Source organism: Pteropus alecto, unplaced genomic scaffold, assembly GCF_000325575.1.
Source record: "Pteropus alecto unplaced genomic scaffold, ASM32557v1 scaffold17, whole genome shotgun sequence".
In the NCBI taxonomy this organism is placed as follows: Eukaryota; Metazoa; Chordata; class Mammalia; order Chiroptera; family Pteropodidae; genus Pteropus; species Pteropus alecto.
The window spans coordinates 3,356,058-3,373,441 of record NW_006440645.1 but is presented as its reverse complement, the minus strand read 5'-3'; the positions used below and the strand labels follow the sequence as shown (position 1 = coordinate 3,373,441).

General features: G+C 46.5%; 1 protein-coding gene across 1 annotated transcript in view; it reads left to right on the top strand.

Moving 5' to 3' along the window:
• Positions 1-17,384, top strand: part of PRDM5 (PR/SET domain 5) — a 100,397-nt gene that overhangs the window by 4,533 nt on the left and 78,480 nt on the right. The window contains exon 2 of the mRNA XM_025050902.1: positions 5,762-5,845. Coding sequence (XP_024906670.1) covers positions 5,837-5,845 — 9 coding nt within the window. The 5' untranslated portion in view covers positions 5,762-5,836. The remainder of the gene's footprint in view (positions 1-5,761; positions 5,846-17,384) is intronic.

Sequence of the window (17,384 nt, the reverse complement as noted above, 5' to 3'; positions counted from 1 at the left end):
TAGTGAAAAAAGATTTGGTATTTTTTCAGAGCTGCTTGTTTTTAGAAAAGTACTTTCTCGAAGGCCTGATTATGTCGCAAGAGCGCACGCGTGCCCAGCAGTTTAATGCTGGGATGCCATTGTGTTCTAAGCGGGACTCCAGCCTCCTTCTGTGAAAAACCATCCTTGCTTCACATACGGACGACTCAACTGCAGATCGATTCACTTTAATATAATTTATTTCATCTCTATGTATATTTTTTATTTGCTGAACCATTTCAAAGTAAATTATAGACTTTATGACAATTTACTTCTCGATATTTCAGCATAAGGACATTCTCCTAAACAGCCATCAGATCGTAAGGTCCAACAGAAATCACGGTAATTCCCCAATGTCTTCCACTTCCAGCCCACATTCACGCTATTGCGATGGCCTCCGGCACGTTGTTATCGCTGTTTGTTTTTGAACCAGGATCCCGTCATGGGCCACCTATCACGTTTGGTTACGTCTGTTAAATCTCTTTCAATGGCCTCCCTCATCCCGTTCCCTTTTCTAGAGTAACAGTGATTTTCTGAAGCCATCAGATGGTTGTAGAGTGTCTCACAATCTGATTGTTTCCTCGCGGCTTTTATATTTAATGTGTTTCTCAATCTTCTGCATTTCTTTTAACCTGGAAGTTAGCTACAGATGATTTTACTTTAAAAAAAAAAATTGTTTTTACCACTGACACTGTGCATTAAACATTTCTCCTCATCCTCGGAATACGTTCTACCTGGAAGTGGATCATGCAGTTTTAGTAGTGGGAACAGGGAGGAACGCAGGGGGCAAACGCCACCTGTGCTTTTGCAGGCGGTGCTGATGCCCCAGGTGCTGAGTGAGAGCCGGGCCTGGGGAAGAGGTCCGTGCATGCTGGCCCGCCCCTCCGCCTCTGGAGAGTTCTGCAAATGCTCCTCACCCTCTCTGGAAGACCCTGGGGCACAAAGGCCGAGGATGGTTTACTTCACACTGCCTCTTAGCAGGGGTACAGCCTACCTGGTCTCCCCACCGTTCCCAAAGCCAGCACTGTTGGGTGTGCCTTTCCCACTGTCAGGGCGCTTTGTGCTTAACCGCCCACCTGTGAGCTGATGTCGAGTGAGTATCTGCTTCACCGTATCCGCCTTTTGCCTAATGGTTTCAGCATCCATGGAGAATCCTTGCCCGAGACAGTTATATCGTTAGGGTCTTCGAAATGGTGATTTCACTCAGATAGTCCTCCGTTACTTTGAAGCTAGCACGCCTCTGTAGAGAGGACTCTTGCTGCTGTCCAGCTATCCCAAACTCGGGCTCTGAGGGAAAAGGTGGGACCCGGGCTAACTTCTTCCTCTTTACTGGTTTCACTAAGCTGTCATCTTCTAGTGATGGCGAGCGAGGTTTTTGAAAACAAAATTTTCTTCTCACTCTCTCTATCATTCTGGGCTTAAGAATTTGCTAATGTGTTTCCATCCATTACGCTCTTATTCTCTTTGCTTCTCAAATTGTTCTAAGTTTGGCCCGTGGGAAGAAATCTTAGAAATCAACGAATCCCAATCCCTAAGTTTTACAGGTGAGGAGACTAAAGTTCAGCCATTGGCGACAGCCTAATTGTCACAGCTAATTCACGGCAGTGCGAGGGTCGGGATCCAGCTTTCTCGAGGCCTCGGCCGGTGCTTTCTCACTCTTCCGAGAGAGATTTGCAGTAAATCTTGCTTTCAACTTCTCACTATTAATATTTAGCAAAATGAGAGAAAATGGCCCATGTTCGCAGCCGTTCATCTTGTTGTTGTTGTTTATTAGAAGTTATCGTCTAACAGTGGGCGGCAAATCGAACGGATTTTGTTTCGTTTGGAGACGGCAAAGAAGCCCCATGGCAGACCGGGCATCCCGCTGGCCTGAGAGCGGAGTGTGGCTTGGACAGTTCGGTGTCTGCAGGTGGAATTTGTCTTGGAGTCACTTTTTATTTGACTCGCTCAGAATTCTGAAAACCAGGACTTCATTGCCCATAGAGAGCAGTCACGCTCTCGCACCGTAACCTGAGTCGTTGGCCTCCCTGAATTATCTGCAGCTGCCCGGCAGCGTTCAGGCGGAGTGAAAACCTGTCTAAGCAGGTGTGCGCGTCCCCCGCCCAGCCCGCCTCCAGCCCGCTCCCCGACGTGTCCCTCACGCATCTGTTGCGGGATGTCTGGTGTCATGCTGCTTCCTGCCTAACTTGGACGCATTTGAGCGTGTGGCCCTTGGGAGGCTCCTGCCATGAAACCACAGACCGAGGTGCTAGCACTAAGGTGGGCACACATGAAAGGCGAGGAGACAGTAGAGCCCGCCGTGCTCCGCTGCTGTGAGGTGTGAGGTGTGAGGTCCTCTGCAGCTTCATCACAGGAAGTGAAACCCGCGATGGCAGGAAGTCAGCTGGAAAGTTTTGGAATTCGGTTCCCTCCCTATCATTCATTATGAACCTCACCTTAGTTGTTCAATATGTTTATTACACACGTGTACGTGTAATTTATATTGTAATCATGAAAGGTTTTCATTTTCGTAGGCCAAAAATGGTCGAATATAGACAATTTCATATGGTTCAACTAAAAGAAAAATATTATACATATATGTATATATAAAATATATATACAATACGTGCTTCAGGTTTTCCTTTCGTATGGATGTTACCGGAACAGGTTCGAAGCCCCCAAGGCAGAAGAGGCTTATCGTCAGGTTAGAACTTCCACGGGAAGTGGTTAGTGAACAGAGCAGTGTGTACAACACAACTCTAATTGTAAGGAAGTGCAGTTTGCGTAGTAGGAGCCACAGTGAACACAGGTTTGGAGGAGGGCGTGGGGCGGGTAGCGGGAGCTGGGGCTCTGAGGGGCAGCCTCAGCGAGAGTGGGTCTAGTGGGTGTAAAATCATTGTCTAAAGCCAAACATAAATTGCTTTCATCATGCTCAGCGTTTCTTACCGCAAATGCTGTGGGCAATTAGGAGTCGGCGCTTCACATTTTTGTAATCTTGCAGCCACAGAAACTCAGATTTGTTCGATCGGCTTATTCTGACACACTCACGAGTGTGCTGCGGCGGAGGGCCAGGTGTGCCTGTGCAAGCCTCCCCGTGTGTGTTTTCAAGTCAGTGGTTTTCACACTGGGTGGCAACCCATGGGCGCACAGCGAAATTAACTTATTGGGTCAAAACCAGTATCTTAAAATGAGCGATTAAGATGGAGTAGAAAATATGGAGGTGCATCGTCCAGAGAAAGGGTCGTATCGTTTCAGGGGATTTATATTTTAGTTTTACACGTGTGCATTCCTGTGTGTAAACGTGCCTATGCTAGGCTGAGATGCGAAATGCGTTTCTTACTCTGGGTTGAGGAAAAAATGGAAAGTCGGATTTCTTAATAGTTTGGTAGTTTGACTTTATGGCAGAGTGATCGGTCTCTGTGAATAACGAGGCTTTACAGCCGCTGAGCTGGTTTCTCCTTCTGGACCCGCAAAGCCGTGAGTCCTCTGTGATCTCACCGGGCCCGCGTCCACGCGGGCGTCTGTGCGGATCCCGGGGAACTGATTTGGGTTTCTAGCTCTTCTTTTCAGTCCTTGGAACACCGCCCAGCTGATCGCACTGTTTTTTCCCTCCAAGTTTGCGCTGACCGGCGCGGGCAGGTCAGTCACGTTGGAACTCGTGTGCTCAGATTGTTACCTTCTGCAGTCGTGGATAAAGGCCGAAACGGGGCCGAGCACAGTGGAAAGCTGACCCGCGTGCGGCAGCATCGGGCCCTCGAGTTCCCTGCCAGAAGCACCTGTTCCCTGCCGTGTCTCCCGGGTTGGCTTTGACAGCAGTGTGTCGGGTCTGACCCGCGTGCGGCAGCATCGGGCCCTCGAGTTCACTGCCGTGTCTCCCGGGTTGGCTTTGACACCAGGGTGTCGGGTTCTTCATTCCGTCCAGCGGTCCGTGTGGGGAGTGGCCGCTGGAAGAGGGGCCCCGGGGGAAGGGATTTTTAGGAAGTGAGGAGACAGTCGTGCGCCCGCCTGGCCCTGCGTCCCGCGGCCATTCGTCAGGGTTTCGAGTGGCCGCGCGGGGAAGGGGACGGTGCCCACGCTCTGCACTCAGAACGAGCCACCGGTCCCCCGGCCTTTCTCCGGTCTTTGCTAGGTGACCGACCTCAATCCAGTCAATAATTAAATCTCTCGGAGTCCCAGTTTCCCTCACATCGGATGACGGAGCGTGGCACAGAGGAGTTGAGTAAATACTCCCCTCCCGCTTCCTTCGTCCTCAGCAGCTTTCGTGACCTGCCGTCCGATACTGAGAAGGCCCCACGTTGATGTGAGAAGTGACTCCCTTTGTTGTGGCTTTGGGGGCATCTTGGGGGCTGTCGTGTCTGCGTGGGGAGTGACTCTGAGAGCCCAGTGTCAGCACGAAGCGGCTGGTGTTGCCGGGAGGGATCCAGAAGCAGAGCCGGCCTCCACCCTCTCTGAAATCTGCTCCCTGAGCTTGGTTCCGGTGCCTCTGCACTACCGTGAGCGGCGGCCTCCCTGCCTCTCTCGCACGCTGGTGCTGGGGCGTGGGCGATGATCTGGACCGGAGCCATCTCTGGAGTGTCTTCTGCCCCCGAGTTAACATCGAAGACCAGATCTTGTGGCTCTGCCGTTATCCCTGGCCCCTCAGAGCCTCTTCTCCTCCTCTGTAAGATGGGGCGCTGGGTGAGCTCCTTGTAATTCCTTTAAGCTTTCCCAGTTTACCGTTCCCAGGAGCTGGGTTTTCCGTTGTTCATTAAGTAATTTATTTCCCTTGAAACAGTGCTTTGGTGGTTCTTTTCCCCCTAACAATGTTCATCAAAAGTCCCCTGGGGATTGGGTGGCTTCGGCGGCATCTTCAGTGGCTCCCCCACCTCCTTGTGATGGGAAGGTCCTACTGAAGGCCCGGCGTGGCCAGCTGGGAGAGCGCTGGCCGGGGCCGGCTCCCTCGCACACACTTTTGCAGAACGCCCGGCCACGCAGACGGACCCCACTCGACCTGCTGTCTCTCCAGCCCCTGTGGCGGTGGCCTTGGTGAGAAAGGTGTCGCCTCGCCCTTCGCCCTGCCTCAGGGGTTCCCGCGGGGCCAACTGCAGGGGACAGCCCCGCCTGCAATACAGACACCAGCGGTCCTCACCTGGGCGCTCCTGGAATGTGCAACGCCCCACGTCCCCCTGCCAAAGTCTGATGTTGCTAAGTCCAGGATTCCGAATTTGAAATTCTCCTGCAGGCGGGCTGCAGAGCGGGCGCCTTGAGAGAGGCTGGTCTCCAGTGTGTCCCCTTGGCCGTGTGAACCATTGGCAGCAGAATTTGAATGTTATTTACGAACGGGCTTCCTCTGACAAGGGCACGCTACTTTCATGTTCATCTCTGGGAGGGATTTATGATTTGTATGGGAACCAGATGGTTTTTAGCCTGGTGGGCTTGTCTCTCAAGCCAGGCAGAACTCGATGCTTGTCCACTCGCTAGAGATGGCAGTGGGTTGAAACCTGTCAGTACGCTGTTTAGAGCCCTGTTGGAATCTGAGCAATAAGCCATTTCATCCTTCGGCTCTTTAATTCTGGATTCAGGCTCTTAGGCTAAAAGCAGATTAGGTTGGATGTTAACTATGTAAATATTTTGTGTTGTATCAATTCGTTGATATTTTAAATGTGTCTCAATCACTGGGCATGATAATTTAGAGGAAAAAAATTTTCCAGAAGAGAAATAACAGTTCATTTTGGTGACTTTGTTGTGGTACTAACCCTTTTTCAATATAATCATCGCTTCCCAGGGTGAAAAGTTTGGACCGTTTGCTGGAGAGAAGAGGAAGCCCGAAGACTTGGATGAAAACGTGGATTACAGGCTGATGTGGGAGGTGAGCGCGCGATTGCCATTTTACGTATTTAAAATGTGTCTCGTGATACTATTTCGTGCTTTTACAAGACGCGTTAATACATATTGATTCCAGTTGACTCTTTAAGCATCGACATCTTTCCATTTTAAGGAACCAGAATAACTTGAAAGGTTAGCATCCAAAAAAAATAGTGTTGAAATATCTTCCTAGTCAATTCTTCTAGAACGCTAAAGTTTATATAGTTTATCATTGAAAAAGAAGTTTCTCATACATAAGGATGTTTGGATTGCAAAATAAGCATGTTCTTTTACTGGACTGAGAATTTCAATTTCTGTGAATGAAATTATACTTTATCTTTTATTTCTCAATTGTACTTTTCGTTATTTAAAAAATAATTAATTGTAGTTTTAATTATTTAAAAAATAAAACTACATATTTAAAAATGTAGTTTTAATTGTAGTTTTAATTCCTCTTAAGGAGGTGTGGTCTTGTAAGGTTTTAGAAGTAACATAGTGTGAGACGCACAAAGTGAGTCGAGGACAGTCTGCTTTACCTGCCTGACCCTGACTTAATGGCATCTAAAAAGTTTTACATTTGTGTTTCTAAATCTATCCCTTTGAAGGCTCATGAGGAAAACTGTTTTTTTGTTTGTTTGTTTGTTTGTTTTTACATAAGGCAGTGGAATTACCAGGGCTGGTGGTCATTATAACCTACCAGATAGCTGCATATTACAAATGTGCAATATCAAATTATTATACTTTATTTTTGTCAGCGGAAAAGATTTTGAACTTCTGGGTAAATAACATGTTTTCAGAAATATAGCTACTAAAATATATGATGAGATGATGTGCAGGTGTTTTTGTATGAATTGTGAAATCTCCTACAGTTATAGTAAGTTATTATTTCGAAATAAATGAACATGTGTACATTTACCATGATATTAAACTAGGTGAGTTGGGGCCCCTTATGTAAGTGGACTTTAAAAACAGTCCATATGGATTGTTTCGGGAAACTTCCTTTCCAGCCCCCATTCCCCAGGTCGCTTACACACTGGCGATGCTTCCTAGTTAATAACTCCTCTCTCCTGGGTTCTCACCAAGGCGGGACAGGTAGGAGCCAGGTGAAGATTAAAATGTCTGCCTCGTGTTTTGAGCATACCGTAGCTCTGCAAGTTCATGGCTCCAGAAAAGCTGGATTGGAGGATGTGACGGATCCTAGGCCAGAATGCGGGCCTCCCACGCCGCTTCTTAACTCTTGACCTTTGTCCCTCGTGTGGCAAGAGTTGGGTCTGTAGAGTGGATTCTGGATAGATTTGCACGTCAACTGCGTAGAAAATTATGGCCTGACTTACTTGGAGGACACCAGAGGTGAACCTGGAGAGGGGTCTGGGGAGGGACCTGGGGAGAGAGGGACTAATGGTGTTGGGTGAAAACAGTATTCTTAAGAGAAAAAAAAAATTTGACCCCTAACTCATCTCATATATAAAAAATTATTTTAATCATTGTAAATGTACACATGTAAGATAAAAACAGTAATAAACCTTTAGGAGAAAACGTAGGAGAATAATACCTTCATGATCTTAGAATGGGTGAAGGGTTCTTTAATAATAAGCAGTCAACGCTATAAAGGGGAAAACAATACACTGGAGACCTAAGTGTTCATCGGAACATACCACGAAAGCAATGAGGAGCAAGCGGCAGGGCGGGAAGGCATTCGTAACACCCTTGTCTGGAAAAGGGTTTGTATCCGAAATAAATTAAGAACTATGACGTGATAGAAGAAAAGGAAAGAAAAATGGGCAAAACACGCGAACAGGCGCGTCACACCAGAAGACGTCCGCACGGCCGATGACCACGAAGGACGCTCAGCTTCGTCACCTGGGAAATGCAGACCAGTGGCCGAAGGCCATCGAAGGGACTCTGCAGCCTGCTGGGCTGTGCTCACCCCTGGAGGAGAGCGCTGAGCATGCCGTGTGTGGAGAGCAGGCTGCGGGAGGCGGGAGGCGCGTCCGGCCCGTGCTCCAGGAGCGATGCGGTGGTGGCCTGAGCCTTGGGGTTGGTGACAATGGCTGGCTTCTGCTCGTATGTCATGGGCAGTAACTCACACCAGTGGGGCTTGCCGATGGATTGTGTGTTGAAAGAGACAAGTCCAGAATGGCTGAAATGTCCGGCCTGGGTGGCAGGTGGTGACGTTTCTGAGACAGGGCAGTTGGAGAGAGAGCGACGGGGGTGGCAGGCCGGTGGGGGGGACCACTTCCTCCGCAGCGACCTTTTGGAGGCAAGGCGTGGTCAAACTCATTGTCACTCCTCAGGTCTTAGCACCGTATCTAGAACGTAAATATAATCGGATAATAGTACGGTTCATTTCAGACTCCATATTTAATAACCCACTCATACTCAGTAAACACACTGTGTATATGTGTGTTATTTTTACCTCTGGCATTCTTAGGACATGTGTAATTTAAAGGTTCAAAAAAAAAAAGAGAAAACTTATCAGTTCCCTTAGTATTTTAATACCTTGGGTTTTTCTGCTTCGTAGACGTTTTTCTTTGTCGTGAAGATGGTGATTTGACTGGAATTTGGTTTTCAGAGAAGCTGATTGGTTGGATATCACACTGGACATTTTCTTTAGCTGTTTCCCTCTCTTTCTGCAGTTCTGTGATTACAGCTCTTCTGCTCTTTGGGAACTTGATTCAGCCCCAAGTTTCCAATGTGTTTTATTTTTGGAAGAAATGTTTCCAATTGTTTAAAACCTTTGATTTCCCTTGACTGTTTATGGAAGTCCTTTTAGGTGTTTGCAACAAAGATGTCTCTTCACCAAATGTTTCTCTTTCGCAGATGATAACGTTTTGTTTTAGGTTCCAAATGGAATCACTTAGTGTAGACACACGATAGTGGAAAAGTACCACCTAGGAAGCCCGGTGGGACGCCGGGATCCCTAAAGCCAACGTCACGGTCCGCCCTCCTGGCTCTGACCTCTAGCCGGGGATGAAGCAAAGCAGTGGAACGTCACCTGTCTTTGGGAAGTTCTGCTTTGGTTATGTGGTTGTCTTTTCTCTGCTTTTCACAGAGCGGGCTCCTACCTGAGTGTGTCAGCCAACTCCTGGCCATTCAGCCAAACCTCAGATATGCTTCCAAGCATGTTAGGAATCCAGGCTCACTAAGTTGGTTAGGAAAAAAGAAAACCGACAGTACCAGCAGTATCGGAGCGCTTCACCATGTTTGTGGTTCTGGTCAGAGCTTACGGCGCTGTAGGAATTTTATCAAATAGCTGCATTTGGCTGCAAACAATGGCAACTCCAACTCATTTACAGAATGAGGACATTATGTCAAATAAGAGGAAATTCAACAGTCGGGCAGGCTTCAGGGATGGTTGTTTAGTTAGAGTGGTGACATTACCCATGCTCTTTCCACCTCTCTGCTCTGCCAGCCGTGGTAGTGGCCTAGTCCTCAAGCCGGTGGCAGGCATCGGGCAGGGTCGGACAAGAAGTGTCCGCAGCGCACACGGACTCCCCCTTCTGTAGCAGAAATCCCCTCGCATGTCACATAGTCGTTTTTGAACTGGCTGACGATGAGGTTGCTTTGCCCAGGCGGGATCATTAAATGGTTAAAAATTAAGTACATACTGCGAAAGATACGTCGATTTACCTTTAAAAAGCTCTGAAATTGGCTCGTGGAAATACCTGTCGGAAGGGTTGCGACTCGTGAGTTCTTACGAAGTGGTGATGGCGGGGGTTGTCTGGAGTTGGGCGGAGGGTTGTGGCACCTGAAGTGGATCGCTGTGTCTCTCAGCACCCGTGAGCCGGGGAAGCTGGGAGGTCCTTGGGGTGCGGGGTGCGTGGACCTCTGTGCGCCCTGTTCAGTGGATGCTGTCTCCTGTGTTCACCTCGTGCTCTGGGAGACAGAACCGCACAAGCAAACACTTCGTGTTATGTCCTTGTGTATCGGTCACATTAGAACCAACTGACATTTGGAAACAAGGGTAGCAGAAGAAACTATATGCGTTTGGAATAGTGATGGGTTTTTAGCTTTACGAAATAGCGCTTTAAAAACATCTTGGCTTTGATCACTTGTCCAGCGCAGCATGGTGCCTGCCCATTAAGTGACTGTTCTCTGCAAAAGGAAATGTCGGGAAGCATTATCCTGTCTAAGGAGTAGCTCCCAAGATGTTCGCCCGGTGTCCCCTGCCCCTTCTCCCCTTCTTACTGACCGCTTCGTCCGGCCACTCCCCCTGCCCTTCCACTCCTCACATCCCTACCTTTTTCTTTGGGATCTAATGTCGGCTCTGCCCCAGAGACCCCGCCGGCGCCCCACAGCTGCTCTGCCGGGGCCTGGAGAGGACGGATGGTTTCAGGGTCGGCCTCCGAGGCGTTTGACGAGCTGTGACTGGCTGACTCTGGCTTGGAAGGAGCCCCGCTCTCTAATTCCATACCCGCCGAGGGCTGCAGGCCCTGTGCAGCCGCGGTCACCCTCAGCACGGTGCCCCTGCAGTGTCTGGCTACGGGGCAGGAAAGGGGGGGTTGTCCATGCTAATCATTGGGGCGATGGCTAGGATTTCAGAACCGTATGAAATAATAACAGTAGTAATAAGCAATCGTGTCTTCTTGATTTTAATATCGGTGCGTATGTGTTTCAGCTTTAAATATATTGGCTTTGATTTACATTGCCTATGGTTTTCACATTAAAACGATATCTTTTTTTTTTTTATTTTTAGTGAGCTGAGAGTTTTTATCAGGAAGGGGGTTAAGAAGTGACACCAGTCAAATAGGCTTAAAATGAGGTTTCGTCTGCTTTTTCCTTCTCTTGTGAATCTGAAGCAGAAATACCATTTTAAATTGTACACATTTAATCTAGTTCATCTAAAAAGTAAAGGCAGAAAGAACAGATAACATTTCACTTCTGCTTCCTGCTCCCACTTTGTCGATATGGGATTAAGTCATCATTATAGACTTCACTTAATCATCCGCTTCAATAATAGCATTTTTACTATTGGGATTTTTGAGTTCCCGATTTTGATTACTTGGTCCATTGATTGGGAAAAATCTTCATTAATGAAAATGACCTTCAATCCGGGTAAAACTTTTATAAAGTGTATAACATTGTATATAGCGTACATCATAGCCTGAGATGCCCAAGTTGCTAATAAAAAAGCATCTATTTAATTTAGTTCATCTCTCCAGTCCCAGAAAAGTATATACTTGGGTGCTGGAAAAAAAAAAAAATAGCTGTTCATGCAGAAACTGTGCGTTACATTTTTGAGACATTTGGAAAGGCTGCAAACGCTGGATGCTCGTGGGGAAAGCAGTTTGAGTTCTGTCCAACACACTTTCAATGGTTATTTAAGCCCAGGAGGGTCCCGTGGACATAGCAGGTGTGATTTGGGTGAAACGTTTGACAGTGGCTGTCATAACTTAGTGCATGAGATGGAGAAATGACGGCTGAGGCGTTATATAGTTATATAGTAAATGCAGTTAAATGGATTGACGGGTGGTTGCCCACTTATAGCCAGAGTGTTGTTGGATTTTAATTAAAACGTAGGGTCTCTCTTGGCTCTTCTTGTTAAACATATTTATCAAACATTCATGAAAATCGAGTACATACTTAATTGAACCCAAGGTACATAAGAGCTGGGGTTGGAGTCAGGGATAGGTAATATTTTTTTTTCCACTTTTTTTATTGTGGTAAAAAAACATTTAAAAATTGACCATCTTAATCTGTTTTGAAGGGTACAGTTTAGTAGTGTTAAGCATATTCACCTTGTTTTGAAGCAGATCTCCAGAATTTTTTCATCTTGCAAATCTGAAACTACACCCCTTGAACAAAACTCTTTTCCCCCGTTAAGTCCCAGAGCTGTTTAACCACCAATCCGCTTCTGTTGCTGTGGATTTGACGACTCCAGACTCCTCGTGTCCACGTATATGACTGACGTTAGACCAAAGCCAGGTCCACACACTGAACACTTAACATACAGAAGAAGTGTCCGTCCCTGGCTGCCCAGGCTCCCCGCGCCGGGACAGAGTGAATCAGTCTCCCCTCGGGAAGAGTCTGGAACTCTAGCTGTCCTGACTGCTGGGAAGCCACGTGGGAGAATTCTCATGAGCTGCACTCGCTTTCCAGAGTGTCACCAACTGTCGCAAGATCTGACCTCTCTACCTTTCTCCCCTAACCCTTCTGTAGTTTACACGTCGCCCCCACTGTGTGCCTTTGCTCTGCTTGCTCGTCACGTCACTTGCTCCATCCAGTCCCCTCCTTCCTCCCCTAGATCCACCCTCTCTTCCTGTCCTTGCTCGCTCCCCCTGCCCCCCGAACTGTGCCATCTCCCCGCACAGCGCTCCTGTGCAGAGCGCGGCCGGCCTTTTCTGCCCGGTAGCCCGTGCTTCGCGTAGCCGAGCTCGAGCGTTTGCCACGACCTCAGAAGCATCGGTCCCACAGATTCCAGGTCTCACGCGTGTTGACACGAGGGATTTTTTTTTTTTTCAAATAGGGCAAAAGACGTTCTGACATACCTTGTTCTGTCTCCACATTAGTCTTTTTATTTACTTGCCTTTTAGGTGGGTTTTTTTTTTTTTTTTTTTTGTATTTATGCTAGTCTCCTGATGCCAACCATCTGTGGATTCTCTAATATAGCAACACAGGCTGTGTTTGTATTCAGGGTAGTTTACATTTTTGTTTGCCAAGACCTTTTCCTGTTATTATGCAGTAAATTAAACGTGAGAAAAACAGGCCGGCTGGAAGTCTTGGAGCAGCTTGATTTGTTTGTATGAGTCTATGAGCTGTTGCGTGGTTGCTTAGTTTTTGGTCTGTTTTAGTAACAAATTGGAGTGCTAATTTATGTTTAATATAAAAAATTGCATTTAATGAATTTTTTTCTAAATTTCGATCTGGTATTTTCTGCAAGTCAGAAAACCCTGGCATGCGTGTCACTGCTTTATGCACACTGGAGGCTTTCCAAACTCTGCCGAAAACGTGCATGAAGTCCTACCTGAGGAACTCCGCGTTTTTATTTTATGTAAAGATTAATGTTCACGGACTTGCATAAATCCTGTTTAACGATTTGGCCTATAATATTCTTACTGTATGATAAATGAGTACTCTGAAAGTACTTTATTCTTGGAAGAATTTTTGGGACAGCTTAGATAATTAATGTTTTGATGTGCATATTTGTTTACCTTTTAACTTTTGGTTAATGAATCATTTTTTTTTTTAAATCTTCCCTTCTGACAGGCCTTAGAGATTGAGTGATACACACACATATACTTTTGTTGATACTTAAGATGGTAATTTTGTGTTTTACAAATCTCAGACATTTTAAAACCCATAGGAGAGCTGTGTGGACCTACTGTCCAGGGCATTGTGTGTTGTCTCCAGTTTGCGTAGCCATGTGTAGGTTGCAGGTGGCCCGAGGAGGAATCTGTTGTGTTATGTGTGGGAGAGGCTGCAGATCTTAGTGTCACATGCCCTGTTTTGAATCTGCGGGCTTCACTTCCAGGTCAGAGAGAGTGGGAGTACTTCTCCACGGGGCACATCGCCTCCGTAGGCGCTGTGTGCTGGGCGGCGCTTCAGAGCGTGCCTGCTGTCATGCACGGTGAGGATGTCTGCAGCAGGTAAATTAGCACGTTTGTCTTGAATTCCGTGGCATTGCACTTTTTCTGGGTCCCATTGCCAGAGTACCTGCCATCATTCTAATAAACATATCTCCTCTCTCTGGAGAGAAAAGACTCTAATAGGTTGTCTGATCGCTCGTTTTAACCTTTACAGTCACAGACACTCACCTGGAAATCTGAAATCCCCAAAGCTCAGAAAACCAAATTTCTTTTTCTTTTCTTTTTTTTTTTTTTAATAACTTATTTAGCAGCAAAACCTGACTTGAACTTAGGTGAGGCTATTTGTAGCCTTTTGCTTTTATCCTACTTAGCACAATTATTCGTACACCGAGTTACAGAAATACGATGTATTATGGGATGGCGTTCCAAGCCCTGTAGAAATGTTCTGTAAACACCGTATGTGCACCACATTTCACTTCTAAAATTTAAAAAACGTCAGCTTCCCAAAACATCTGGTTACAGAATTGTGATGTTTTATAGGAATACTTCCAACGCTTGTTTAGGAAAATGCCGAAGAACTATAGATATTTCCGTAGGAGGGAACCGTTAAAGATCAAGGTGATAGGGTAATGAAGCATGAGCAAAGCTGGAGGTTTGAGGGTCAGCAAGGGGCTCTGTGGATAAAGCGAAACATCAAGTACGTTCACGAGTCACGCCCGGTAACACCTACGTGCACAAGTGGTCCCGCCGCCCAGGAGGTCATTGCCGCGGAGTCTCAGCCTTGCGTGCCTGTCAGCCAGCCAATGCCTTTGGGAGGCAAAGTCATGGGGCCAGTGAGCTGGGCAGCAGAGTTTAATATTGGGGTCTTCGTATGTGTATAGCGCAAGTTTTTCTTACTCTTGTGCTAACAGCTGCCAGTAAAGTGAGACCTCTGTGGGCAAAGAAGGTGTTTCTGTCACTTGTAATCTTAGATGACTTATCTTAAAAGGCAGTTTGTTGCAAAATTAAAAACACTCCTTCAGGGAAAGCCCTAGATTTGTCAGCACACTTTCAAGAACTCAAACCAATATTACCTAATACCTTTTGAGTGTCAATTTCCCTGCCTTCTCTCTATTGTGTTCTACATCTGTATTTTCAATGCCTTCTTATGCCTTTATGAGGTGAAAAAGTAATCGGAAAATATTTATGGTCAATAGTTTCCTTATGTGTTAAATTCTTGATATAAGTTTGATATCTCTATACACTAGTGAACGTATACTTAGGCAGCTCTATAATAAATGCAAAAAAATTATAAGACGTAATTTAAGGTTTAAGATTTAGAGAAAACCGATGAAGAGAGAAATGTAGAAACATTTTTTAAAATTTTATAAGGGGAACTGATTGTCTCTGTAACCCAAGATTTAGAATTAAAAATTAAAAAGAATATGTATTAGGTGCCTTTCCTATTCTTTTCCTCCCTTTCCTTCATTGAATATGAGACTAAATTCCTTAGATGAAACGTATGTTTATGTTATATTTAAGGACATTTGCGGTTTTTAAATGTAATTAACATGATTTAGTTTACAAATTGTCATTCGTCGTCTCACGTAAAGTGGCAGAAGTGAGACGTGAGGACCCCCCGGTTCTGTAGCTTCGAGGGGCTGGGATTTGTCATAACCCAGAGGAGCTCGGAAGCAGATTCCCACACAGAACCCGCCCCATAACCCGAAGCAGAGAACCCGGGCAGGCTGTCCAGACGTCCCACCTGACCCATGACGAGATAGGAAGCGGTATTGTTTCAAGCTGTTCTGTTTGTGCTAATTGTTGTCAAAACCTAACCTTGGTCTTGGTACCAGGAGTGGGGTATTAACTGTCTGCTGTCGCCCGTGACAAATTACCACAAACTTAGTGGCTCAGGACAACACCCTTGTTCCATAGGCTGTAGCGGGCTGTCTGGGTGGGTTGGCTGCTTACAGGTCTTACAGGTTGTAGGTGCTGGCGGGCTGGAGTCTTATCTGGAGGCCTTGAGGGTCGGTTTGCTTCCAGGCTCCTTCCAATGGTTGGTTGAATTCAGTTCCTCGAGGCTGTAGGACTGACATCCTTGTTCTACTGGTGGCTGTTGGCCAGAAACTGCCTCAGTTCCTAAGTCCCCGGGGGCCCCTGTCAGGCTGCCTGTGGCCATCCATCTCCGCGGTGTCGAACCCCCCTCATGTCAGGCCCTCCTTGGTGCTTTGCAGCTGTCTGACCTCTGCTCACTGGCCAGAGAAAACTCTCAGCTTTTAAACAGTGTGCATGACTGAATTAGTCTCCCTAAGAATAATCTCCCTTTACAACGGGATCGCAGGGGTGACATTACGTCATGCTCAGAGGCTCTACCCAGTCAAACAGGAGGGCGTTCCATGAGGGCTGTTCTCAGAAACCTGCTCACCGGTGGCTCCTAGCGCCCGAGGGGGACAGTGTGGTGGCTCTGGGATCCGATCATTTGGTTCGAAGCCTTGCTCCAATACTGATCTAGCCGTGAGACCTCGGATACGTCATTTATTCCATTTGTGCCTCCGTTTCCTTATCTCTTAAAGGTGGTCACTATGTAGCACTTTGTTTTCAGGAGTAAATTATACAACATGTGTAAAGGTGCTTCTTCGTAAAGTGTGCCCAACGTGCGATAATCAGTAACGCTGGCTGTTATCACTATTATCATTTGTTCTTTAAAGCAAAATTCTTTTCTTTGATGCTCCAGCTTTCGTAGAATGAGACGAAATGGGAAGCCTGTGTTCGGGGAAGGGAACGCGACGCCGACCTGCATGGCCGCCTCTCGCCCCGATGGAATCGGGCTCCTGGGCGCTGGCCAGCCCGCCCGAGGGCCGGGTGTGTGGGAGGAGGGTGGGAAAATTCCCTGCCTTCTTTTTCGCTTGCCCGTAACCTAAATATTCTTTAAATTTCGTGTCTGTGTTCCTTCCTCTAGTTCCCTTAAATGGGCCCCTCCGTCCAGCTGCGTGTGCCTCGGAGTCGTACCTTCCACAGGTTGCTCTGTGTGATTTTTCTCCTTCGATTCCCTACTTTTCAGATATTATGCACCAACTTCAGAGCAAGGCTTCTGAGTCAACCCTTCTCACCCTCAGCTTTCATCTTCTCCTTAACTCTGTTTTTCGATTTAATTTAAAAGGACATTTCTTTTTAGATTTCCTCGTGTCTGTCGGGAGCTTTTTATAACTTCCGTGACGGTCACGTTTTACTCCGGTCCCTCCTCAGGGACGGGCACCGTTCACTGCTTTGCCCCCTGTGCGCTGAATGCGTTTGAAATGAACGCACTTCGCGGTGTACCCGCTTGACAATCATCATGCATTGCTTTGTGGGGTTGCTTGGTTTGTGTGTGTGTGTTTTTTTTTTTTAAGAAAATTGTGTTTTCTGTTTCTTCTTGACTACTGAAGATGATCAGTCAAGGGACTGCATTCTAGGATTTCCTCTGTAGCTTTTCGGGGCACATTTTTAAGTAACTCATACGGATGTTTGGTGCATGTTCAGCGGAAGTTAACTGACAGCTCGTGATGGCATTGAGAGTCCTTCACCACAGGCCTGTGATTTTGGGTGGTTTTGAGAAGGGAAAGGGTAAGCCTTACTCCTTGGCAAACATTTGGTTGCTTCGGGGGCATTCTTAGCCCAAGGTACCCCATTCGTTCCTGCGTGGAGTTGCATAAAGAAGCTGTGAATGAGGAGGATACAATTAATTTAAATGGGTTGGTCAGATTCCATCTTAGTAGCTGTATAAAAACTCCATATTAAGGAAAAATCTGAAAACACAGTGACGACAGCAGTGGAATTTGGGTTAGAACAAAGGAAAAGTGGATTTCTAAGAAATTTCTTTCTTCCCTGTGGACTGTTCAGTGATTCGTTATTCAGAGTTTCTGTAACTTTTGCCCACAAGTTTTCAGGTACAAGGCACCTGCTTTTAAAAACACCATCGAAACCTTGATCTTTGGATTTTGGAGATTATATAAAAATCTATATATATATAATTTAACATATAACATATATAATGTA